At 39.8% G+C, this 27,444-nt stretch overlaps 1 protein-coding gene across 10 annotated transcripts in view; it reads left to right on the forward strand.

Moving 5' to 3' along the window:
• Positions 1–27,444, forward strand: part of LDB2 (LIM domain binding 2) — a 208,140-nt gene that overhangs the window by 69,971 nt on the left and 110,725 nt on the right. For all 10 annotated transcript variants that reach the window (XM_048943177.1, XM_048943181.1, XM_048943179.1 and 7 more), the window contains exon 2: positions 2,313–2,415. In XM_048943177.1, the coding sequence (XP_048799134.1) occupies positions 2,313–2,415 (103 nt within the window). The remainder of the gene's footprint in view (positions 1–2,312; positions 2,416–27,444) is intronic.

The raw sequence follows: 27,444 nt of genomic DNA on the forward strand, positions 1-27,444 counted from the left end.
GAAGGAATTTGGAAAAAATAGGCTCCACTTGCCTTATTTTCCAGTTGCAAGACCTATTTTGGTTCAGCAATCACCATCACAAGCAAGGAGAAAAGGCTCATTTGGCTTTCAGACTCTTAATCATGTAAGACTGTAAGGTGTAAAGAAGAACCCAGCTTGACTCTCGCATCACACAGTGAATATGTGGGACTACTAAATGGAAGGGGGAAAAGAGCATCATTGTACTTCAAATGTGATTACTTTTGCCAAAGAAATCAGAGTCAGGAAAAAATATTGAAACCCTAGGACTCCATTTACTTGGAGATCCTATTCAGAGTTGAGCCATGCTTCAAATTACAAATAATACCGAGGGTGGAACTGGGAGGAACAATGACAGTTGTGGCAGAAGGCATTCGCTGCTTGGGTAGCTGGGTACATCACTGTGCCTCTTCACTCCTGACTCAACTCTCAGGCTGCCTCTGTCCTTTTCTCTCCTTTGCCCCATTCCTTAAGCTTATTTTAATACAAAATATTTTAAAAGTATTAATTTTTTTTTTTTTTTGTTATGTTTAGGCCATTATTTCAATGTTTGAGCGTGTGAGTGCACTACGTGAAAGGAGGTTGCCATGGTAATTTCTCATTATTGTTGAATAGAAAAATAATTACTCTGGCAAAATCCCCCGTAACCTGTCAGAGCATAAGTTAAAGATGCCTGGGGGCAGCCTTGCCTTCACCATACCCTTTTTGCAAAAAAAAAAAAAAAAAAAAAAAAAAAAAGAGGGTGATTTTATCCCTTTTTTTTTTTTTCTTTTTAGAGTAACTGGATCCTTTTCCAGTTTGGCTAGGGGAGACCTCATTTGTTTTTGTTCACCATTTGGCTGTGAGAGTAGTTGGGCCCACCTGTGACGAGGTGGAGCAGAGAATTAATCAGCAGAGCATATCCAAGCCCAACAGAGGATTTATATATTTTAAGATGGTTTTTTTCTTAATGGTGGAAAGAAGGTTGGTAGTGTATTTTCTGTTTTTTCTTCTTCTTGACATAAACTATGCAAAAACATGAGATAAAGACCTTGGACTGTGTTCAAACTGTGACAGAGTCTGGATATTTCATTTATCGGGGGAGAGAATCCACAGTAATTCAGTCTCCACATTTTTCTAGCTCTCAGACTTCTTGGAAGCAAACAAGAGTGCAAATATGTGTGGTTTTGAGGTGAGGCACCGCAGTTTTCCTGTTCTACTCTTGTTTCCTGTGTGCATTTGCATCATAAGGATGCTTTGGTTTTCACTCTCACATTACTGGGTATTGTACGAGTAGCTCAGGTAATGCCAAGCTACCAAGATACCAACAGCTTTTCAACAGCAGAGCTGGAACTGTTCTGTGCGCTATTCTGTAAAGCTTTTCCTCCCCTCTTGTTTTGCTGATACAAGAAGTATGCCCCAAAGATGCTGGTGAAACACTGCTGCAGCCGCTCTTTTGGCAAGTGGCAGAGTGCAGTGGGTAGCGATTATTGCTTGGGCAAGACGTTTGAAAGGTGTTGTTAATCACCCAAATGCCTCGTTCAACCGCTGAAGGCAACAACACCATTGTGATGTATTGGGTGCTTTAAGTGGAATAGTGTATTAATATTTGCTATTAATTATTATGTTCCATAACTATTATGTTTTGACTATGTGTATTAGTGCATGTCTAAGTATACACAGGCCATTTAAAATATTGTTTTCACTTCATGTATCACACTGATAAGTAAAGATTTCTCACAACAGTTACATTTAAGTAACTAGCTGGTATTTAATTAACCTGCAGTAGCATTGTATTTTATATTAAATGCATTGGAGGGGAATGGCTATTACATTTAGTTTCTAAATAACTTTCTTGTCAACTCATGCTGATAATCGGGTTATGTAGCATTACAGAATTAAGTACTGAAGTTTTCTCATGATTAGAACCAAGAATTTAAAATACGCAGCCCACAGACAGAATTGGGGGGCAGGGGGTGGAGTCATAATTGATATATTTGCAGCTGATTTATGAAAGTATTTAAGGTTTACAGAAGAGCATGTGTTTATGAGAATGAAAGTTGTCACATGTTTTGTATGCTGGACAAAATGGAAGACAGTTTATTGTGTAATAAACTAAATGTTTCAGCTCTTTCCTTAAATTAACACTCAAACCTTATCTAAGAAAAATAGTTTGAAATATCTCATAGACCTCTAAACCCACAAATTAGGGAAAGAAATGCAAACTGTGTGTGATCCTTTGGAATTTCTATTTTAAAAAGATGAAAATATTTTCACTTTGCCTCCTCTTAAGTGAATGATCTGTTACTTCCTAGGATAGTGACAACCTCTGGTGGGATGCCTTTGCAACTGAATTTTTTGAAGATGATGCAACCTTAACCCTTTCCTTTTGTTTGGAAGATGGACCAAAGCGATACAGTAAGAGATACATTTTTTGTTATCAATTTAAGACTGACTTTCTATACATGTTTTATCTGTAGAAGACAGATATAAACTGGCATTGAAAAAGCCACTTCTCTGTATTCAGTGACCATCAAGTTCATACAATATAATCTTTTTATTTTTGTAAATTAATTTACTTCGGCTGTGCTTGCATGCTTTGTTAATTTAGTTTCCACAAACGTTCAAGTGTTGAATGTTGTGGGTAAAACTGTTCACAGAAAGGGAACTTTGCAGCAGTTGTCAGCACTTTTGCTGGAAGGGCTTCTGGATTTAAACAAGGACCAGAAAAATTACCCAAATAAGTGTCTGTGGAAGTGTTCCATCAGCTGTGTGGGTCTATACTGTTTGCACACACTAAGGACCTGCTGTTGTTAGTGTCTGACCAGTCCGAGTTAACCAGAAGAAGTCTAGAATACTCTCAATCAAGCACTAAATGCAAGCTTGAATAAAATGAAGCAGTGAATAAATCCGATGGCATTGGTGTCCAGTGCCCACATACTCTAAGCAGGAGAAAAGAGGTAGAATTCATCGAATAAATTATTTGAAGTGAATAATTCACTCAGCTTTAGCACTAAGCAACAGAGAGATAAGTAAACACTGAGAAACGGCGTTGCCAATTGTTTCACTCCATTCAGAATGACCCCTGCTTCACGGTGACAGCTTGTGCTCTGTGCTTAATGCACTGAATCTTGTGAGGGTCTTATTTTTCTTGAGAGTGACTGATTGTCAGTGTATCACTCGCATACTTCTAATTCCTTTTATCAATTATCTCAGGTATTTATTTGACAAGTGAAGAAAAAATAACAGCCACTCTGAATGCATGTTCTGGGGTTACTGCTGACAGAATTACAGTTTCTTGTCTTTCAGAGCAAGTGATAAGTCTGTAAAGGTCCTCAAATTACAGCCTATAGCAACGTTGGTAACAGCTGATCTGTCCTGATTAGGTTGAGTCAACTTGTCAGATATCAGATTTGCTAGTTGTGTTATCAGTCCAGAAGGCACAGATACATCAGCAAAAAAGCAATTAATGTCCAGTTAGATCAGAGGGAGTTCTGTTACTGGAAAACAGTGGTACTTATGAAAGAATTTGTCAAAGAGTAAAATATCCCAGTTATCACAAATGCTTGATAATGGCTGTGCTATCTGGAAGCGGGGCAGTTTGGTACAGGGCGGTACTGTGATTCTTTTCACAGATTCAGCAGTACTGCTGCTGATAAACACAACTGAAAGATTGCATTACTGTGAACACATTTTTTAATGTGACTGGTACACATTACTTTCCCCAGGTTTTAATTTCTGTCCTCTGCAAAAACGGTTGTAGCATTTGGTGTTGATACTCTCAGTATCTGCAATTAAAGCTTTGCATATAGTGCTCTTTCCATTCATTCACACTTCCTTCGTTAGTAATAATTTATGTAGTTCTGAACCACAAGTATTACTGATTCCGACAGAAGCAGCATTCCAGTTTCTTCACAGTATGAAGAATATGCTTGTGGGTTCTTGTGTGGGACCTTCCTGTGCCATAAGAGCAGGCCATGGTGAAGGCTGCTGAGCGCCAGGCCAGCCGGTCCTGCTCGCACCTCCAGGGCTAAAGAGTGTGCAGAGTGAATGCTGTGTTTGAGGGTTTCCTAGCACCAGGAAAATTTCATGTCCTGAAATGTGTCTGGGAGCTGAGACCAGAGCTGTACCTCTTTAGGCACAAATATGGGCTGATGATAGCTTCCACCTGCAGCAAGCCCTTGCTTAGCACCGCAGCCTGGTGGTCTCCATTTACCCACCCAAACCGTGCACAGGCTACATTGTGAGCATGGAGGGTCTCAGCTCCTCCCCACATCAGTAATGCCAACTATCAACTTTACTCCATGAAGAGTGAAATTGCTGTCCAGTAAGCTGTGATTCATGTTAGATTTGGTGGGATGTACTGAGCCGCTGCTCCATACATGGGGTTTTGAGTGGGATGAAAGAAGTGCCTGGTCTGCTGGCCCTCCATCCTCAGTGAGACTCCTGCCTCCTCATGCCAGCACACACTCCCTTTTGTATTTAGAGGGTATTAAAAGCATCGGAGCTGGCTGTGGGAGAAGAGAGAAGACAAATTGTTGATTCATACTCTTGAAGGCACAAAAAGTAATGGAAGGAACCAAGATTAGGCCCCAGGAAAGAGAAATAGGCATCCTTTGAGAAGTCATTTATAGAGTTGAAATTGATGAAAGATACTGACCCCTTGCCTTTGCTCCAGGATTCAGATCAAAATTGCCTTCCTTTGTCTTGCTTCAATCTGCGAGGTATTTGCTTACGTCTCTGACATCAGCTGTGGCTGACACCTCATTTTCTTTCCAAATGGGCAATGTTTTCCTGCTTTTGGGAACTTAGTTTCTCCTAGAGTGAAAAAATTCCAACAAAATAAAAAGTTTTTTGGGGAAAGAGGAAATATATGAGGGAAGGACAAATAGTTGTTCATTGTCCGTAGCCACAGTTGTTTTTTTTTTTATAGGTCATGGCAATTCCCAGTCCTATTATCCTTGTTGTAAGGTAATGTCCAGATACTGCCTGAGGCAGACAGAGGAGGAAGAGCATGAGGTGCACTCCCTCTGCCCCAGCTTCTATCTCCAAAGCTCCCAAAGGATGTTGTGGGAGACTGAGAAGCTGCACAGTCCCTTCTGCTTGTCTCCTGTCTCCCCTGCTGTCCCCTTGCCCCTCCAGAGTCTTCTTTTTACCTGCTTGTGTTAAATGTTTCTTTTATGCGTATTCTATGGGTTTCCTATCACAGCTGCTCTGGGCCAGGGTTGAATCTCTCTGCACTCTGCTCATACCTGGACTGCTTGATCCTAAAGCCATCTTCTGAGCATGCAAATCGTGACTGTAAATCACTGTATAATGTTACAAGATTTTAAAATAACACTACTTTTCCTTGCCTCCATTTTAATGTTGAACATATGCTTTTGTCCAGGAAACCCCAACTTGTAAACACTTCTTTTCTTTGTTCTTTTTTTTCTTTTTTTTGTATCAGGAAAATAAGCTACTTTTTAAATTTCATGGCCCCAGACTGAGGCTTTATGAAAATCATGATGTATTTTTAGGCTTGCCTTTCAATTACCATGTTTTATAGCACCCTTCTCTATGCTGAGAAAAGCAATTGTCTGCCCTTTTCTAGTCTTGCTTTGGGGTCTGCAAGATTTCTCCTCAAGTATCAGCCTATAGTTCTTCAGTTTGTAGAGGAAAATGGATTTGGGTCAAAGTAGGGATTTTAAGTCACTGGGTTACGTTTACTTTACTTTGCACCAGAGAGCACTATGTACTGATAACTCAAGATAGCTTTAAATATGCCTGTGTATCTGTATGGCGCAGCATGTAAGGAGTCTTCCTTATGCCCTGGGAAGAGTAGAAATCTGTTAGTTCAGTGATCCACCAGTGCTAATTAATTTGATTGCCAGGTTTGGTAGACCTAGCAGTTATCTTTACAGAACGTAATCCTGCCTTGTATAGGTGTGCACTTGAAAGCCCAGCTCAAGTTTTCATGCAAAACTTCTGTGTCAGACCTGAAATCCCTGCTGTGCCCATCTTTGCAGTTCCTTTTGTCTTTCTTCAGAATTTTATTTCTGAACGACTTTGCCCTCTCTGATTCCTCCTCCGCTATACAGCATTCCAGAAAGAAGATACCATCTTCTTTCAAACAGCCGCTGAAAATGTCTATTTTTCTCCTGCTTCCATGAGCTATTCTATGAACTCTACTGATATGTTATTAAATTCTATCTTGAAATTGAGTTTTAATGGGAAACTCTTCTGAAAATAAAGATATGTTTTACTGTGAAAAAGTTGCAACTGAGACGCGTTTCCCTCAGTCTAGCTTTTTGGCTACAGTGAAGCAAAAAGATCACACATTCCGGTGCCTAAAGACAGGAAAAGATTCCAAAGAGATCTGTTTTAAGCTGAATTGAATTATATTCAACAGAAACTTAAGTAGCAAACCTGTGAAATTCATTTCAGGGAGAGCGAAAAGAAATTTGCATTGATTTATTTTGCTCTGGTTTACTGGGTCAAGACTTAAATAGAATTTAAACAAATAAACAAAAAAAAAGAAAACAGGAAAAGGGGAAAAAAAAAAAAAAAAAGAGAATATGCCTAATGTAGCAGATTTTTTTTTCCTGGTTGTGGATAAAACATATTCGTTTCCCGTTAAGAGCCTCCTATCCCTGAGCCAGAGTAAATACTAGACTCTGATCCATTGTTGCCCAGGTTCTTTGTTTCTTAGAGACAAAATATTTCCAGAACAGATAAGAGAAACAAGTTTGATTGACAGCTCTTAGCAGAGTCTCATCAGCTGCTGTGCTGACAGCCTGGTGATGCGCACTGTGCTGATGTGGTCGGGACTGACAGCTGATTGACAGCCCAAGACTGTGGAGACAGAAAAGATGAAGCATGCTCAGTAAGAATAATGTGCAGTGTTGATGCAGCACTGCAGAGAATAGAAGCTAGGAAGTTAACTCTTTCACAGCAGAGTGACACTGTAACACATAATGCACATAGCTGCCACTGTACAGAAAATTAGAGCTTGTTCCTGCTCTATTCACTGCAGGCTGTTTGTGGAGAAGCTGTGTGCTGCAAAGAAGCAAAAGCACAAGTTATCATTTTTGTAGCTGAAAAAAAAATTCATGTATGGTAGCTATGATGGAGTCTTCCAAAGGATTTACTTAAGCCTATAGGTACAGAATGTATTGTGCATTTCAGGCAGTTTTTGTGGGTTTCCATCACCAAATTTTGTATTCCATTGCATAATGTTACACAGCAGAAATTTCAGAAGGAATGATCTGAGTTCTTTTGCTCCGTGTATTCCTAGAAAAATAGTATTTTCAGTTGTAATGTCATTCAGGATCTGTAGATGAGAACTGAATATGTGTTTTGTGTTATAATTGCTACTGCAGTTTGGATTTGGAATGTACAATAACATGCTTATCATATTGTGCCCTAAGTGCTCATTTTTCCTATTTGATGCACGTGCCCTTGATTTTATTTCATTTCTTGACTATTCATAACTGGAAAGCTAGAAGTGGAGTTTCGTAGCACAGCAAACTTGGGGCCGAATGGTGGCATCTTTGGCTTTAAGGTGCTCATCTGGGTTTCCCACTGTGTCTGAGGAATATATCACATAGACGCACCTTAGACTTTACTACAGATTACTGAATACTCAGCAAGTGAGCTGCAACAAATCCATTCTACATTTGTCACTGCCTGTAACGTGTGATATATGGGCAGCTTGAAGACTGTTGCTGGATAACTTCTGGTGATGTAACTGCAGAAAGCTACGTCTAGTGGGCTTTTCTTACACACAGGGAATAGTTTGGGAATAAGTAGTGAAAGTTCACCACACATTACACACTTGCTTAGCTTTTGTCAAAAAGATTGTTTGGAGAAGCTAGCATGGCACATTATCACCCTGAGCTTCTATAAACTTGTCGACTGGCTTCTCTCTCATAACTCTTACAGAGAAAATTAAAGTTGCCGTGAGAAACAGGTTGTAGTTTTTCCAGGTACATGCTCCTTCTTTCACTTTTTTTTTTCCAGAGAAATCCCAGTCATTAAACATGATTTGAGCATTCAGGTACAACACAGTAAATTGACCTAGCTTAGTAAGCGAGACAGATTATTCTGTGTGACTGCCTTGGCTCGATCTGTGTGTCCCAGCCTTCTCTTCTTTTAGTTTTATCTTCAGTTTGTTTGCAGCACTTTTGAGATTCATTTCAGGATGCAGATGAAGAAATTGTTAAAATTGAGTCTAGCATATCCACAAGTGCCGGTGGATCACTACTAATACACTCACCTTCCCAATTAATGATCTCTAATTGGTAACTGCTTCTTAAAATTGATGTTTAAGCATTTCTCGATCCGATCTACATGTGCTCTGTGTATTATTTATTTTTGTTTATGATGTAATGTAATGCTCTAATAAGTCAAATACGTCACAAGTGTTAAAGTATATTAGCCCTGTGTACTTGTCACCTAAACTTCTGTGAGCTCATCAAAGAAAAAAATCGTATCTGTTTTACAAGACCTATTTTACATAAAACCATGTTGACTGGCATTAATTATATTCCTTTCACTTCAATCTTTGTTAGTGCAGTCATGTACAATTTTTTATCTATTTTGTCTGGATTGATATCAAGGTAGTAACTGCATTACACTACACCATTACCTTGCTGTCTAGTGTTTCTTCTTCAATATCAGCACAACAGTAGTATTTTTTTTTAATTACCTCAGTAATTCTTTTCTTTTTGAAAATAGCATCAGATAAAAACATGCAAAAGAATCTCTTAGAACTGCTAATCATAAAATATTTTCTCCAAAGAGATGCTGTTTAAGATTCTACTTAGTTGCTGATGGACTAGGAGGCACTTGTCATCTCAAGATCAATGTTCTTTCAAAAAGTAGTACAAAAAGGCTTTTTATTTGCCATTAACACAATTCCTGTTTCCAAATGAAGTAATTTTTTTAGTATAATTTTAAAAAGCTATTTTTTTAATCATTCATGCAGTCATAGTTTTTTCATTGCCATCTCCAGCATCCCATTGTAATATTTTACGTTTTAGAGTACATTGTGTTTTTTTCTGTTTGCTTTTTCTTTCTGTACTCATCCTAATTATTGGGCTTTTTTTTCTCCTAATTATTGTCTTCATTTTTTCAACTTCTTATTTAGCCAAAGTTGTTGTCTCTCTCACAGTATAGTTACAGCTTTGGGGTATCTTATCAAATATGTTTAACAGACTCTTAAGCTCATGCATACTTTTTCTCCATAATCTGTCCCAGCCAGTTGAGCTTTGGAAAATATTGTATTTTGAAACTTCAACTGAATCTCTTCAACTGGGTATGTCTTTTCTTTGTCTTTCTTGAATGCATGTTTTGGATGGCATTCATACAGAAACATGTTGTCTGATTGGAGAGCGTCAAGAGAAAAATAGAAGTCTTGAAAATGAAATTTACTAAGCAAAGTGAAAGAACTGGAGTTGTTCCGTCTGCAAAAGAGAAGACATGGGGAAAAGAGTGAGGAGAAAATGAGACATGGTGACAGCACCTGTAAAAGAAACCCAAGCAGCCTGTTTCCATATCCAGGATGAGCAGGAGAAGATATTCTGACTTTAATTTGCATGAAGAGGTGCATGGAGATGTTAGTTCCTACTGATGAGGAGCAGAAGAGATGCCCCAGGGGGGCTGCAGAGCCTTCAGCCGCCCAGGGGCTGAGCTGGGCTCTGCATCATCCCATGGGCACTGCTCTGTAAGTCAGCACCAGCCCCCAGCCTGCTCTTCAGCTGCATCCCAGCCCTCATAACAAGCCCTGAAATTATTTTCTCATCTTGGGTGCTAAACTTTTTGTCATTAACAACACCCTGCTGTTCCTCATTTGTAGCAATATGAATAATGTTTTTCTAATACTGCTAGCTATGCAAGACTTCCCACATGAAATCTTCCACTGATTTCTTTCATAACAGGCATTTTTCTTTTTCTACATATTGCTGACAGGCACTGAAGGAACAATTCCTTCCATTTGCTGATTTGCGATAAGCAGGTCTGAAACAGACCTTCACCTCTTTCCACTGCAGCCTCATTAGTTATCACAGTGTTCCTGTGCTCTGAGTTATCAATACCTTTAAAGTCCAAAAGCACTTATTTGCAGTGACAGTACAGCTGTGTGTGCACAGGCACTGTGTGTACAGACACAACCTCATGTCAGTACTCTGGGGAAACCGGAGTACTTTCCCCTTTCATGGGGAAAGGTTTGTCATGAAAACTCTCCTATCAACCACTGATGACAACTCTGGTTTCACATACCATACAGTGGGTGTCGTGAACCTCTTTTGCTTGTTGCTAGGCATGTTATACAAACCAGTGGTCCAGACCTGGTGGAAGGGAAATGCTGAACTCTTGATGTGAATATTTCACAATTGTATGTAGCCTCCAATTGCAATGGCATATGAAAATTCCAGTCAGTCAGATTGATTATGTTGTTGTATAAACAGATTAAGTTATCAGGCTTCTTTGGGAGAAATCATAACATAATCTGACACCATACGTTATAGGAATCTAGGGTCCATTCAGAGAGCAGAAGGAGTAAAGGCAAAATTGTCATGAGAAAATCACAGTGATTACTGAGTTTTTTTCTTGCCCAATACAAATAAACCCTTTCTTGTGCTTAGCTTTTGTTCACCCGTTTGGTCCAAACTATGTAGTGTTCAGGTCGTTCTCTCTGCTGGAGACAATGCTTATAAAAGGCTGGAAATCCATACAAAATGTTGGAAATTGGTATATTTTACATCAAAATACTGAACAACTTTTCTATTTGCATAGTGAGAGAGGCAGTTGTGAAGAATTGGTCAGTACCCTTTGGGTTTTGCTGAATAACTGGCAGGCAGCTCGGTGTATACCTTCAAATGGCACTGGTGCATTAAATACAGGTTAACTTTTTCTAAAAATTGCAAAAACATGCATGTTTTTAAAATGTTTTTATATGAAATTGACAAGGTTCAGTTGTTATTACTTTACTTTTTAAAAATAGTTGGTGACTTTTTAGTTGGTTAGTTAATAGGTACTTACAGAAGAATATTCTAATGTACCTACAGAGTTCCTGTAAGAAACAAGACTGTCTAAATATTTATCCTCCTTTAGAACTGTGCTTTTTCCCTTAGTAGTACAAACTTTTTCTCCTCTGTTTTTTGTTTTATCTGATAGCATTGCATACTTTCATATTTTTATCTTCTTTCTGGCCCATGGAGAGCATTTAACTAAGCACAGTAGCTTTAGCCATAGCTGCTATTCACTGTAATACATTGGAGCATGCCCATTGCCTGAAGATGTTAGAAGTGATTTTATTTTTTTTTGGAAGAGCATTGAATAACTGAACAGAGGTTCATGAGGCCTTTTTTTCCCCCATTTTGAATCCTCAGGTGCAGATGAATCACAGTATCAGTCCTACTGATACTAAAGCTCTACCCTAAAGCTCTGGGAGCGTTATGCATGTTATGGTAACTGTAATATTTAGAAACTCCTACGTTGTGCTCATACACGTAACACTGTGGGTAGTGCAGTTGCATGGCTGTAGGGCATTAGCAGGGCAAGGCTTTTAGGCACTGATGATCTTTCTTTAAGCTCAGATAATTAAAAGTTCACCACAAAGTTTGAATGCTACTCATAAATTTAATCCTGCAGAAATGTGTACACACAAACCGATCACAGTCAAATATCCAAACATGCATCCTAATGCAGCACTGGGTTTCTCATTACAAACGTGCATGTGTTTGTGTTTACCACATAAATGAAACCTCTAGTCAATCTTTTACGTTGTATTTCAGTGATGCAGTAGTGCTGTTCCACTTGAGGCACCTTATTTTTAGGAAGTAGGTATTTACTGTAGTGCTATATTTTTTAATGGTTTAGGAGAATACAATATGCAACATCACCAAAAATTATGGGATCTTTATAGAAATGCATTTAAACTGGGTCAGCTGCAGCGCCACGATTAGTAGAAATAGAGCCAAAAGCTGATTCTGGACACTGAGATACTGTTCCCAATTCCAAATTGGAAGTTTTCTTGAATTAATGTAGTCATGAATTTTTGTTAAAGTCTGCTGTGTATGAGAAGTCTGAGATATTATACAGTGGCTATCGTTCTTTATCATATTGAATTCTGCATTCCAAATTATATTACCTTTAAAATGTTGCTGACATTTTGCTATTCCACTATACTGATCCATACAAGTTTTATACCATAGTATTTAAGTCCATTCTGGTGCATATAGCAGTGTAAGCAGTGCCTTCCATTTCTTGTTTCTTCTCCCCTTGCTTTCTCAGAAAAGTAGATTCTGTTGACAGATTTGTTAGAATTTTTTTAGACAAATTCAGCTGGTAGATAGAGACTGTTAAAAGTTTGTATCACTTTGTAGGAATATCTATTGGATTTGAATAGAATGTTCGAGATGTGTGATATTGCTTAGTTTTTGTGGGGTTCAAACTGTTCTCCTACTGACCTAAGAATGTCCCATCTCCTGAAGGACAGTTTGGTATCCAGCTCTTGCACAGAAAAAGGTGCTAATCCAGGCCTAGTATTCTGGAGCTGCTCTTTTTGAGGAATCTTGGCTCCATGTCATTGAAAGTGAAGGTCGTTACCGTGATGTATTGTGTACGGTAAAGCCTGGAAAAGAAGTAAAGGCTAGCTCTTATGCACCAGAGATGTATTGGCTATTGAGGAGATAACTCTACAGCACATAGAGAGAAGCATGAGTAGGTGGCTGTATAGCACCAGCTCCAGTATCAGCATCAGCCATTCAATTCCCAGGGTGCCTGGAAGTAGGTGTTGACTATTTTGTTGTATCTTTTAAAAATCCATTACTGCTTCCATCTCCATTTGGCTATGAAAAAAAGAAAGAAAAAAAAAGAAAAAAAAAAAAAAAGGCTTTTACATATAATTTTATCTAGTCCAGAAATATTAGAATACTGTGTAATTCAATTTTATTTTTTTCTTTAATGTCTGGACCTGAATTAATAGGGCATTACTTTTCATCCTGATATCAATCTTGTTCCTTTCATTCAGATCCAAATTCCTTTGTAGTACATGATTTAATTCACTAAAATGAGGTAAAATGAAACCCTGGTCGAAGGAGCATTAAATAGCACATATTTGGTGGCACATGTGATTACACAGCCTGCTGTGTAACTGGTTCTGTTTCCTCCCTCTTTGAGTTGCTCACAGACTGGTAAACTTTTTTCACACTCAGAAGCTGTTGCTGTCTATAGTTGTTCCTCTCTTGCCATAAGGAAAATCAGTTCATCCACTATTAAATGAGATTACAGAGATTAAAAATACACTTCTCTAAAATGTCCTTAGATTTTTTTTTAAACAATCCTGATCTCAGACTGGCTTGGTAAGCCCTAACCGAGGATCAGTGCCGCCTTCTGTGGGAAATTAGCTTCGATTTGACAGCTATTTTTGTTTCAAGATCGTATGCACACCAGTTTTTCTGCTAAGGCCTGGCTCTCAGGGGCGGTTGCACATGCATGGCTGGCTGTGCATCAAATGCTGTAATCCAAAGGGATGCTCTAGATCATGACTATTTAATTAAAAAAAAAAAAAAAAAAAAAAAAAAGGTGAGGAAAAGAGAGGAAAAAGAGAAATTTCAGTCCAAAGATGCTGTACCAAAATGTGGCCTTGCACCAAACAAATATTTATCAAGTTAGAAAACAAAGGAGCATCTGTCCTTTCCAGACTGCTTCTATTCATTATTCTGCTTTTCTTCATCATGCACATACAACTAAATTAGTTGAATGGGTTAGGTTTAGACTGAAAATGAAACTAGAGGATATCTTATACTGAAGGAAGGGTTTGAGTCAGCTCATTAAAACGTGCTCAGCCCCTGATGTGAACTTGTGTACAACTTGAAAGCTGCATTATGTTGGAGGAAAGGTATTTGAGCAAGCGGAAGGGAAAATTCTGGACCAGGCATTCCAACCCAGTGATTCAGCACCTCCAACCACTCCAGCAAGGCAGAGGCCATGCTGTCAGCACACGGAGGAGCAGCTTGTTGATTCAAGGCTGCAATCTGTGTGCTAGTAGCTGGAGGCTGTATCTGCATTAATAAGTAGTGCCACGCAGTAGGTGAAGATCTGTAGAGCAAAACAGCTGGTGTTGACAACATGATGTCCACGCTGAACATGTTTTGCAGAGGTTCCCTTTGGACTAGATCCAGTCCAGCTGAGTGAACTAAATGCCTGTTAATGGCTGGTGTGCATTAGGTGCGCTTGTGGAGACCATCTGATTCCTCCCTTGTGCAAGCATTCAGTTAGTGAGCTCAGAGATCACTCTGCAGAGCAGAGCAAGACAAGGAAAATGGGATGATTTGGATAGTGCCTTCAGAAGAGCCCTTCTCAACTGAGCCAAAACGTGAGTGTGAATTTGGCCTCATGAGGACTATTCCTTTTGTGATAATATGTTCATTAGGCATCCTGCCAGACGCCGGGTCTGGCTCTGTAGGTAATAAAGGTGGGCTTTGGGTATGTGGGTTTTTTTTTGTTTATTTTTAACTTTTGCTGTAATTTGTAGTAAGTAACCCTTCTCTCTTCTCCTGTGCTTTTAAAAGAAGCATGCTAGTTATGGGAGGTGTCTGTTCTACATTTCCAGTTCTGTGCTTCTTTCTGAAGTAATGCTCTTCTCTGCTCTGCTGGCAATTCCTCTTCCCCAAACACCTGTTTAATTTTCTTCTTTTAGAGCTGTGAAGGTAGACTAATGATCAAGCTGCCTCCAGCCCTCTTTGTGAAGTCACTTGTAGCCTTGGTCAGGTCTGCAGCCTTGCTCTTCAGCTATGTCTGCTTCTCTGGTGCTGCTGGTGCTCCCTGGTGCACGTGAGGATCTAGGCTCTGCAGTCACTGGGTTTTCTGCTTCAAAGCTACTTCTCCATGCTAGGTCAAGCAGTTGGCCACAGCTGACAGACCTGGGGTGCCATGGGGAAACCACATCACTCAGTGAATGGGATCATGCCTTGAAGCCCTAAATGCCACCTTCTGAAGTTTCTTTTCCCCCATCAATTTTGTTCAAAAATAACAAAGATACAAATCATATTTAGAATCTGATGTTGTGATTCTACAGTGTAGAACTCAGCTATAAGAGATACAAATTTAACTACTTTTGGCATTAACTTTTTCAAAATAATGTAACCGAAATGCCAGAAAAATATTATGGACTGCTGTGCCTTCAAGTTAGTATTAATATACCTGTATATGCCTCTCGAGTGTAGAAATGCACACATAAATCTAAATTGTGGTAAATTCCTGTATTACTAAATTCATTTCTGCAAATATGTGTGATCATGTAGTTACAGTCTGCATTACTGCAAAACAGATGCACAAGGAAGCAGGATTGAGATTGTGCTGTCAGCTTCCATTTGCACATCCCCTGGCACCTGAGCACACTGCAGTACAGCATTAGCTCTCAGTCAAGTTTTGGCTGCAACTACAGGAATTAGGATCAATGCCTGCCACTCTTTGGCAAGTCACTGCTATCCTGAACTGAGGAGTGCTGACCTGGTCATCTTGCTCTGTATATTTGTCAGCTCAGCTCCACTGCAGTAGTGGAAGTATTTAGAATGAAAGCAATGTCCACGGGGACCACATGTACTAGTGCAGCATCAATTCTGAGTGGAAGTGCTCAGTGAAAGCTGTGACACAAGCACATGGAATAGAGCATGCTCTGTATCTTACCATCTCTAGTGCATCTTGCTTCTGTCACTACACAACTGCCACTGACCCAGCCTTATCTAGAAAGGAAGACAATGCCAGTACTTGACTTTGCTTATATATACAGTGGAGCATGAGGTAGACATTCAGTTCTGTTTAAGTTGTAACACTGTTTACAGACATTAGAGTCTACTGAAACTGCTAGTTAGTACACAGAGACAATAAAATACTTGTACTTTTTATTTATAGGAGCATGCTAAAGCCATTTTTAAGCAAGGCTGTAATGAGGTAATATTGACACGTGGGAGTTTTATGACTTTTGTGTTTTTCTAATTAAGTATTCCACTTCCATCACTTTTTTGAATCAGGGTTATTGCAATTTAACAGCTTTTATAACTTGTCCCTATGAAACTGATACATTGACTCAACAGAACGTGGCACATTTCTTTAGACCTGTTGATAGGATATAAAGTGTATCTCTTCTGCTTGCTTTGAATTTGGAGTGAAAGCAGGATTGAAAGGAACAACCATGAGTCCTTTGCCATGAAATTCTAAAATGGTTTAAATCTTAGGAAAAAAAATACAGCTGGAATTCCGAATCAGACCATTGTGTTATGATAGCACACGTAGCATATTCAGCTTTCTGTGTGCACATCATCTGATTTTCATTCTCACGGTTGCCAGCTCTTCAGCTCTTGTCTTTCTTTTTTTCTTTGTACAGTCATAGTTATGTCTAATTTTTATTACTATTTTACTTTATATTTAAGTTTTTGAAATATCCACTGTGTGATACTTCGAGTCAGTTTAGTTATGAATGATGCAATGAGAAAATAACATCCCAGTAAACTAATTAGAAAAATTTCAAGTCCACAGTGCTTGGGAAAAGCCACTTTTGATTTATACTCATGTGTCTCAACCTGTGCAGCAATGATACAAAGGGGGAAAGAGGAGATTTTTCAGATACAGAGAGTGCTTACTGTCACTTCTACTGGCGTTCATGTAATCTTCTCAAGCCCATATACACGGGGTTGCCATTGTCTACAGCCATTTGAGAGAAAGAATTATCTTTAAAACAGCACTGTGCTGTGTATTCAGTCTCACCATTTATGAGACTTATTCATGAAGCGTTAACTTTTTCATAACGTAATTATTAATGTTCCAGTGTTACATGTACAACAGACTTGGTGAAATGTCATGCATATGGAGCCTTCCTATTCAAAAAGCAGTCTAGGAAAGATAGTATTTGATTGATTACATGTGAGTAAATCTACTATTTCAGGCATCATTGCTGAACATACTTTATGCAAAAATATTGAAATACGTGGTTCTTTTAAAACAAAGATAGGCCACAACAGTAATTATAGGAGTCTTTGTGCAGGTTCACAGCAGTACAACGGTTCTCTTTCATTTGATAATTACCTTGTTAAACTAGTGTCCAGCCAGCTCTGTATCTTTTTAAGAAAAACAATCTGCTCATTAATCCATGGCAGAGCCGCAGCGCTCACCTTCACAATATTGACTTGTAAATTCAACACAGTTTTGTACTTTCTGGACTGAAGTAAGCAGCTCCATCTCAGATTCCCTTTGGACAAACTGTCGCTCTCTTTTTCCATTTTCTTATCTCTATTATTGTATTTTAATTTATGCCATACTTAGTTGCCTGCATTTGGATGAGTTTTGCCCATTGCTACATAAATGGCAAGAACTGCCTGCTTCAATACAAATTGAGAGCATGGGACATTTTCTTCCCTCCTAACTTTGTTAAAATTGTAAGGTAGAACAACAGATACCAACTTTTTAATTCCTCACATATTTTCCAAACTAGGCAGAGATGTAGTTCATGCTGCAGAGATGGCAGATAACACAAGAATCTTTTAACGAAACATGCAAAAGTTTCCTTGGATGATGTGAGACAAAGTATAGTAGTTTCCTTGAATGATAGGAGAACGGTTACACATCCTGAAAGGAAAGTTTCTTCCTTTCCTTGATATTTCAAATGTAGCTCAGACTTGTTTTGTGGCACTGCTAAAGGCTGTTGACAGACTTAGATCAGTGGAAACCTTTTTTAAAAGTTGCATTTTCTTCTTTCTCTTCCTCCAGATGAAATCTAACTTTCTGTTTGAGATCGTAGATGCCTGGTGCTTACTGAGAATAGCAACAGTCAGTTTTATCCTATTTCTGAACAAGCTTAAATATAGACATCTACAAAGATAGTAATAATGAATCTCAGCTAATATCCTGTTTATTCTTACAGTGCTTTTGTATAGATTCCTTTGCTGTCACTGAAGATGCTTTTATGATTTCTGTAATGTATTTCTCTTTCAAAACAGCACAGAAGCTTTCATCTGTCTGCCATCATTACTATTTACAATTGCAGTGGCACTAAAGACGATCTTTCTCAAGTTTCCAATCCACAGTATTTTCTCAGGCGCTTCAGAACTGCCAGAAGTTATGTCAGGGATAATACATTTAATATAGACTATTAAATCTGATGCCTTGAATTCCTCAAGACATGTCAGGAGTGACTCAAGCTCTTATTTGTTTTCCCACAGACCACATGAGAGCATCCTTTTATTTGAAATGAACCCAATATTATCCATTGCCAAGAGTGCAATGAAAATTAGGATGGCTGAAAGGTCATAAGACACTTTGCTGAAGGTATTGCTCACCAGAGTCCTCCACCCAGTGCTCTAGACATGCTGCCAAGGAGAAAAGTCCAATTTTCTACCTCAAGCAAAAGATGGATTGGGGGAGGTAGTGGTTTTGCAAAGTCCTTCTTTGCTGTTGCTTATTGTGACATCTTAAATAGTCTGTTCTTCTTTGTCCTTAAGTGGTGGTTGAGTACCCAGCTTGCTCACATGCTTTCACATCCTGACCTTGTGCATAGTGTGAGAACATGAAAGTGGGAAAGGGGAGGAGAGGCTTGGCCTGCTGCATCACCCTGGGCAGCTCCAAAGATGTGTCACACAGACACCCCAGAGTGCCTCTGTGCAGCATCTGGGGCTGCCTAACTCCCATATAAAGGAGAAGCTGAGCTGTATGGAAGCACCCTGCAGGTTTTCCTATTCAGGAACTTCTTTGTGAATCTTTCTTCCTCTCCCCACCCGCTTTCACACTTACAGCTACAAGGATCCTTGAAATGCTTTGGAAGCACCACTTCACGATGTCATCCCACCCAGCAGAGCCATCTGTTAAAAGGTGACTGCATGTGTCTAGTTTTATGGAGGATGTTTTTGTTTGTTTGTTTTTCTAATTTTTGTCAAAGAAAGAAACCTCCTACATGACTCAGTTAAGCCCGTCCTTCTGTATCCAAACAGCAGTGCTTTCCTATGCTGAACCTGAAGATCGCTTGATTTCTTTTGAAATTTGGCGAAACTGCTATTGAAGTTCAAAGGGACACAGGCACTCATCTCTATTACGTTTCTGTAGGTAGGAAATCTTCATTTGGATTTAGAAAGATGCCACATTTTACAGTCCAAGAAAATGTCTCAATTTACAAATATGACACAAAATTCAGTTGGGAGCAGCTTTATCAGAGAATCATGTGAGATGGAAGGAACCCTTAAAGGCCGTGTAGTCCAAGTCCCTTGCAGTGAACAAGGATACCCACAGCTGGATCAGCTGTTCAGAGCCCCGTCCAGCTTGACCTTTTATGTCTCTAGAGATAGGGCAGCCACTACCTCTCTGGGCAACCTGTGCCAGTGCTCCCATACCCTTATCATAAAAACACTTTTTCCTTATATCCAATCTAAATGTCGCCTATTTTTACCTTGTCATGTCTGCAGTGTTTGGACACCTGAGCTCCTCCAGTCTCTATTACCAGCTACTTGTGGCCCTCTTCCCATAGCCAGTGGGGTTCTTCTACAGGGCATGGGACACCAAGGAGCACTCACTGGTACAGGAAGAGTGAGGGATTCTGATGGGTAGGCAATGTAGAAGGAGCTTAGAGAAGAACAAATCTCAAATAATTATTTTCTGTGTCATTTCTAGGATGTACTTGAGGCTGAATATTTGGCTTATAACAGATGTGCAAAGAACCTCAGCAAAACCTTGGTCCTCCGCAAGCCATTGTGTTTTAAGTAAACATCAAGATGGGTTTTTTCTTCATGTCATTCTTGAGGGCTCTGAGGTATTAACTCTGGTGAAAGGTGATGCAGTGAGCTGGATGAGTATTATTCTAAAAGCTCTGAAATAATGAGTCCAAGATGAATTTCTCGCTCTAGTATGCACTAGTATGTAGATGCTAAGAAGAAAAAGCAAATCCTCTGAGTTATAACTCCTGAATTTTCTCTAAAAAATCAAAAGTTTTCTTTTGATCAACCTTTGTAAAGCTTTGGACAAGGTGCTGCCTGGTTACAAAATGATTTCTGTAGCTCACTTCTTTTTTTACTAGTATTTACTTAAATTATTCCTATGCTGTTGTCACCTTGGCCACATTTTGCCTGATTTTGGAGTGAAAGCACTAAAACACCTTGGGAATGGCTGTTTTCTCAGGATCAGCAAAATTGCCAAATACCAAGCCAAGTTACTTATTATTCTAAGAGATCCAATCTGATTTTAAGATCAAAGTCAATGAGGTCTCTGTAACCAAAAGCTGGAAAGCATCCATGATCTAAACGGGACCTCTTGGGAGTTATATATGACCATGCAACACAAAGCTGTTATTTTTCTTTCGCTGTAAGTGTTGCTTGAGTTGTAAGAAGAATTCATAGAACTTGCAGAGCCATAAGTCTCTCTTCCACTTTGGCATCATTAATCCTGTGTTTTCTGCAGCAAAATACAAATTAATTTTATGTAGCGCAGAGCTAAAAATCAAAGGTAATAAAACCTTGCAAGTTAATTCTCATCTTCTACAGCACATCTGACTGCATCGCATTATCAGTGGTGAAAAGAGAGGTTCCTTTTCAGCACACAGTCTTTGTCAGCTTTTATCATATAAACTCTTGTTTTTATGAGGAAAATTACCATGCACTCATTTATTTTGTCTCCGCCACTTTTGTCATCTTGTAGGTGAACATTTCTGTACCCAGTGATTCTTGGCCAGTAGTTGTTCTGGGACTCTGTGCTCTAACATACTTTTTGGAGCAAGACTTTTCTTCTTTAATTCACAAACAAAGCACTGAAAGTAATACTGTGCAATGTATTGCATGCACTAAATAAAGATGCTGACTGTTGCTCTTATTTGTGACTGAAGATAAACTTCAACAAGCAGAAAAGGTCTAAAGGATACAGCTGGCAAAGAAATTTATTATTGTCCACTCAGATGTGAATGTTAATTCAGGTAGGATTGGTTCCTTTACTGCCTGTCCTAAACAGGCAGTTTCCACAAGCGTCAGGGACAGATACTTGAGGTTACTGATGTGGTTGAGGGGAGGATTGCCGAAGGCACGCAGAGGAGGAAGATGCCACATGCACAGATGAGATGTGGTGAGGTTAGTGGCGGTGCCACTGCTGCATTTGAATGCAGACTTGAGTATCAAGGCAGACTGAGAACAAACCTGTGGTGCTGAACAAGCTTGTCGTGCACATGGCCAGTACTTTCACTAGGCATATTTTTAGCATGCAGGATAACTTTGGTCTGTATTTCCAAAGTTCTTACAGGTAAGAAAGCCTCTCAGAGGCAGAGAGTAATTAAACATTGAATAAAAAAGGGCAGTGCTTTTTCAACCACGTGGCAATTGTGCATTGGATTTGTGAGGTTAAACTGTTAGTGATCCATAGCTGTCTCATTTTGAAAAGGAGAGGTAACCTGCGAGGTCCTTCGAAAGACTGAAGAACTTTGTATGCTCTTTCATTCATATCTTTTTAGGTAGTAGTGACAGTCTTTATAGACTGCATCACTTGTCTCTGTCTGTCATCTGTCTTCTAACTGGTAGGTATCCATATATATATATGGCTAAGGAATGTACTTAAATAAATTATACAATAATTTTATTAGCTGGCACAAAGATGAACTTCTACACTTTTTCCCCTAGAGAAATACCATGGCATTTGTGTAGATGTGAATTAAAAATGCCATATAGATAGGGCCTGGACTTTGAACTCTGTTGAAAATAGAATATATCTAGCTGTCAAAAACAGTAACAAAAAACTAGACAATGAGGAGGAAGGTCTGTCATTCTGGCAGATTGAGCTTACATACATTCTCTGTTTTCTGTATCTTGCACTTTGCAGTACTTGGTTGTCGGGACGACTTTTATCAACCATTCAGCTGACAGAAGTCCATTGAAAATTGGCCTAACAGGGTGGGAATTGCCGTGCTGTGATTCCACAGGCACCAGAGGGCAGCTGGTAAAGGCTGGGTATCATTCCCCTCTGTGCTCATGTCAGGCTAAGCAGGTGTTACTTCTGTTTTTGTGTTATCTGATTATTCACTTAACAGAAATTGTCAAATAGTAGAAAGAAACTCACAGCTTCTTTTAGCTAAAGAGAGCAGAATTGACTGGAATGCAGGGTTTACTCCTTCCCTAATGTCATGTTTGTTTCTGGTTGTTTAAAATACATATCTATTTTCAATTAAGCTGAGTTTTCTCAAAAAGCTAGCTGTGCTGCTTCAGAAGCAAACCAGGCCTGAGACTTTGCTTTATATCTTCTAATGTCCAAAAGTGGCAACAGGCTCAGAGAAAATGGAAACAGGGAACCCTGTTTCCAGGACAGTGTTCTACAGATACAAATGGCTTTGATTAATAAAGTAGATTTTATTTTGGTATTTCATCATTTCCAAACTTCTGTGGCTACTTCTGAAGGGCTGTTCTTGTTTACCAGCACTTACAGATTTGCAAAGACGAAATGCTTTTGTGGGCTCATCTCTGTTTTCTGTCCTTTGCTGTTCCCAAGATCAGCTGCTGGCTGGCAGGGAAGGCACGGTGCCTTCCCACTACTAAACAGCATGTAGGCTGTGTGCTGCCTTTGTGTACCTAGAGGAGTTCTTAATACATGCTAAATTAGTAGAAGCTGAATAGCAGGGTGCATTTTGCATGTAGCATGTACTGAAAATCATGCACAAAGTTAATTGCTCACATTCTTCTGACCCAGGAGCATCAGCTCTGATGCAGGAGTGCAGGACTGGTTGTGCCCACAGTAAAGAGGCACTGTTTCCATGCAGCAGTCTGATATCTGTGCAGTATTTTAACTGCTGTACTTTTCTTTCTTACTCTTTGCATGTGTGTATGTGTATATTTTCAAGAGATTAAACTCATAATTTATTTGTATTTTTATTTTTAAAGCCAAGGCCAAAATTTTAACACAGTGTGAAGAGGGACATTGAAACCTCCTTCTCAGCACTACTAAGTTGTCAGTGTAACTTCCTAGTACTTGCCTCCAATGCGTAACAAATTGAGTTGAAATAAGGGAGTACTGATGATTTAAGCTTTTGAGAGAAGTTTCATTCTGGAGGGGGAGGGGGGAAGTACCCCTTTAAAAGACAGAATTGTAGTGGGTGTAGCCTGAATCTGATCTAACATTTATTTTCCGTTGCTCTTACTCATTGGTTCAGGTGAGTTGCAAGACTAGTTTTAGTAGGAGTCTCTCATTGCTGAATCTAAGACTGACAGCTGAGTGGCTGAGGAGAACTCATTTGGGTAGGTCTAAATTAGGTAATAAGAATGGGTTTGTTTGCAGGGAGCTGGAACTGGATAGAATCTCAGCCAAGCACCAAAATGCCACCCAGGTCCCACTGCCTGCTGGGACAGCACAGACACTTATCACCTGTGACCAGTTTTCTTGTTCTGGGTTACATATGGGGACCTGGGTTATATACAAAGAAATGACAGAAGCATCTCCGCTCTGTCACCCAGGCACCACAGTTCATTTCACAAGGTCTCCAAAATAGAATATGGGATTGCAAATATTTGTCAGAACCAGTCTTGGCTATTCACTGATTTTAAACAATTGCACGACTGTCACACTGGGTCCCTGGGTGCTAAAAATCAATGATAACGCTGGAGTACTTTGGTCATTGTTATTTTAGAAAATCCCTAATCAAAACAAGTGTAAGTGCTGATGTGTGCTCAGTGGTGGAGTTTTGTGTGTTCCTTGGAAAGATGATATTCCCTGGACAGAGAGGAAAGGATTAGAAATGATAACCACTTTTTAAATACATCAGCTTGCTCATGTGCGCAGTGTTTTTTATCAGCTTTACAGCAAAAGCTTCATTTGATTTGTGCAGGGATGTGGATAATAAGGAGAGAGGCCAGCGAGCTGATTTTTATAGTCCGTTTGTAGCTTAAACAAAGATCTGGGATTTTGCGGATAAAGACCAACCGAAATACAGCAGATTATGCAGCTTTGGATTTTTTTTCAAAGATTTGTAAATTTTTCCCCCACACAGTCTGCTTTTCCTGTGTCCACTCACTCTGCATGAAAACAGGGAGCTGTAAAACAGTATTTCTTACAGAACTTCTTCAAATCCCGCTCTTTGACCACGGCTGATCCTTTGTGTTAGGGAATATCAGGGAATATGCCACACTCAGGCACTGGTGCATTTGTACATGGTCAGAACTCAGGCCACCATGATAAAAGCAGGCACCATCTCCACTGGGTGGATGTAAGGCAATGGCATGGTTCCAGGCTTCTGGGACACAGCTGTAAAGCTGGATGAGAGCTTCCCTGATCGATCTTTATGGCAGTGGCACATCCCTCCCTGCCAGGAGGTTCCCCACCACAGCAGCTGGATTTTCCCCCTCTTCATTTGATTTCTTGTGAGCACTGTATGTTTTGTGCTTATACTGGGATCACCTGAATGCAAAGTGACTTCTGATTGCTACGTGCAGACTGCTGCCCAGGTCTTGTGCTGCAGCTCCTGCCTGTCTTTGCAGCTCTTGTGTCCTTGTGAAGCCAAGTGAGATGCCTTCTTGGCAAAGCTAAGCCTTAGCTGGAAATGCAAAGAACCAGGTAAATAAAGGCATCACAGAGGTGCTCTATGAAAGTGTTTGTTATTTCTAAATGCATGGCAGGAATGATGAGAGGTAATGGCTTTAAGTTGCACCAGGGAAGGTGCAGGTTGGGTATTAGGAAAAAATTCTCCACAGGAAGAGTGGTGATGCATTGGCTCAGGCTGCCCAGGTTGGTGGTGGAGTCACCATCCCTGGAGGTGTTCAAGAAACGTGGAAATGTGGCACTGAGAGACGTGTTCAGTGGGCATGGTGGGGGTGGGCTTATGGTTGGACCAGATGATCTTAGTGGTTTTTGCAGCCTTAATGACTTTATGATTCTATGGTTCCATGAAGACAGACAAGGTGGAGAAGCACTACTATTCTTTCGTTTATTCTGATGATGTTTTTTGTCCAGTGTTGGAGGAAGTGGATCTTTTAAATTCCTCTTCACCTTAGTGCAAATTTTAGTTTAGCTTCATTCAGAACTTGAGAAGGAACTGTTGGTCAGATTTATTTCTAAATTCTGGAGGAAACAAATACAAGAACAAGTTCATTTTTCCATGCAGCACTTGGAAAGCAAGCACTATTTCATCCACTGCATACATGACCAGCTGGAGATTCAGTTGACTAAAAATCCCCCTAACCACAGCAGAATCTGCAGGGAATGTTCCCCTGGCAGAGGGAGATGTGTGGAGTGGCTCAGCAGTGTGATGCAGTGGGCAGAGCTTGGTGGGGCTCTGGGGGCATCAGGAAACAGGGGGGTCAACTGCAGTCACTTCTGAAACAAATAAGGGAATGCTTCTGACTTACACATTTCACTGATACACTTTTGATACACTTTGGATTTTCAGTGAACCATCCATTTTAATAATGATTATTTTTTTTTAAATCTGGATTTAGCAAATTGAAGGAGGTGGTACAGACAAAACAGAGCCTTCTTAAATAAACTACAGCTTCTCATAGGAAGATTGAGGTGGCTGTCTGTGAGTTAAAACAGCGCAGGGACTTGAGCTCAGTTTGCTTTTAATAGCGAGACCCTAGTTTCAGAAGACTGCCACGTATTTTCAGTGGTGGTTGCAAATTTGCCTTCTTTGCCATAGCCTTGTCATATATCATGTGCAGGTGACACCCTGATGTAGGATCCGTGAGGAAGGCTCAGACTGAGCGATCGGTCACTGCATATTCCATCTGTAAAGCAGTCTGGGTTCCTAGTGAGCTTGAGATGCTGGCTGGGTGTCTAAGAGTCAGGCTCCTCTGACCCTGTGCTCTCCTATTAGCTAGTGCCTAATCTTGCATCAACGTCAGTGGGATTATCTGTTGCCAAATGCAGTATGAGTTAGGATAGCTGATGTATTCCTCAGAAGAATACACAACAGTATGTAGTAGAAATTGTTTTGAAAATGTATTTTCTGAGCTCCTTGACTATACATAAAGAGAAAAATCTCAGGAAAAAAAAGTATTCTAAACTTTCATACTGTTAGGATATACAGTTCCAAATAATCAGTAAACGTGTTGTGTTTTGTGGTGAGTTTTTGAATGGTACCAAGCTGTGAGTTTAGATCACGTTTAGTCCTCCTGCAGATGCCTGAACACAACAAAGTTCTGAAAGAGCTGCCTTTTGCGTGGCTGACTTTGAAAGCACCAAGGTGGTAGCAGAGCTGCTGCTGAAGTACTGACTGGGAACTGCCGTCCTCAGTAGGGTGAAATCACAGAATCACAGAATTCCTTTGGATAGCTGTTCTTGTTCTACAGCACATGTCATGTTGAAGATATAGTGCATCCGTCATGATCTCCTCAGCTGTAGGGCAAAAAATTAGGAATGGGAGTTAATTTTGATCCATGGGAGGCTGATAAAATAGGAAGCAAACTGGGACTCTCTGATATAGATGAAAGAATTAGTATTGAAAGGGTAATCATGGTTGTGTGAGTCAATCCTTGCATTGCTCTGGCTTTCATGCTGCTGGCCATTGAAATGCAGGGCCAGGTAATGCTGGATACATCTAGGGGATTTGATCCAAGGGGGAGAGCTCCCATTGAGATCAGACCAGCCTTAACAGCACAGGCTGCAGCCCTGGACTGGAGAGGGATTTGGAATGGTTTGGTGCTTACAGCATCGGATCAGGCAAAAGGTGTATGGCTCAGGCCAATATTTCCTTTCTTTATTTTCTTGTTATTTGGATGAGAATGGCTGACTGGGCCATTTAAAGTGTGCCAACCATACAGAGGTTGCCCAAAGCCGTGCAGTGGTGGCAATCTGTTTTCTCCAGTGCTGCTTCCAAGAGTGCCAGTCAGCAGTAAATCATTTCTGCTGTCCTCTCGTGTTGTTTCTTGCATTCCATTGATCTGCTCAGCACTTCAGAAATGGTAGAAACATGACCTTTCCCATGAATTTTTAACATGAGGGCCTTTATCTTGCAAACTCATCTGCCTCTGCAAACCCTAGAGGATGAAAGGCAGAGGAGTGTGATAGGGTTGCGAGGTTTGTTAGCAGAAAGCATCCTGAATCTGGCAGAGATAGAACCTAAGCACTTCTTTATTCTTTTAGAAATGTCTAACAGAGTTAGGATTTTTGTTTTAATTTATTCAATGGAATTGAGTTTTTAAGCCGTGCTTCAACTTTCAAACTATGCAACAGTTATTTCAACCTGTCTTTCTTAGTATAATGTTAATTTTCTATGTTTCAGTTTACAATTTGGAAAAAGATTTTACGATGTTCTGCTACTGTGCATCAATTTGACAAGATTCTGCTATGAAAGTTAAATGTTTTAACCCAAACTTATAGCTGGAAACGATCTCTGTTATTGCAAGGTTGTTTTGCAATGAATAGAAGCTGAAATGAGTAAATTTTATCTGTTGTGGAAACAGTCTATCATTGTTAAACCGACCCTCTACTATACAAACATTATTTACTATTATTTTAAAG

Source organism: Lagopus muta, chromosome 4, assembly GCF_023343835.1.
Source record: "Lagopus muta isolate bLagMut1 chromosome 4, bLagMut1 primary, whole genome shotgun sequence".
In the NCBI taxonomy this organism is placed as follows: domain Eukaryota; kingdom Metazoa; phylum Chordata; class Aves; order Galliformes; family Phasianidae; genus Lagopus; species Lagopus muta.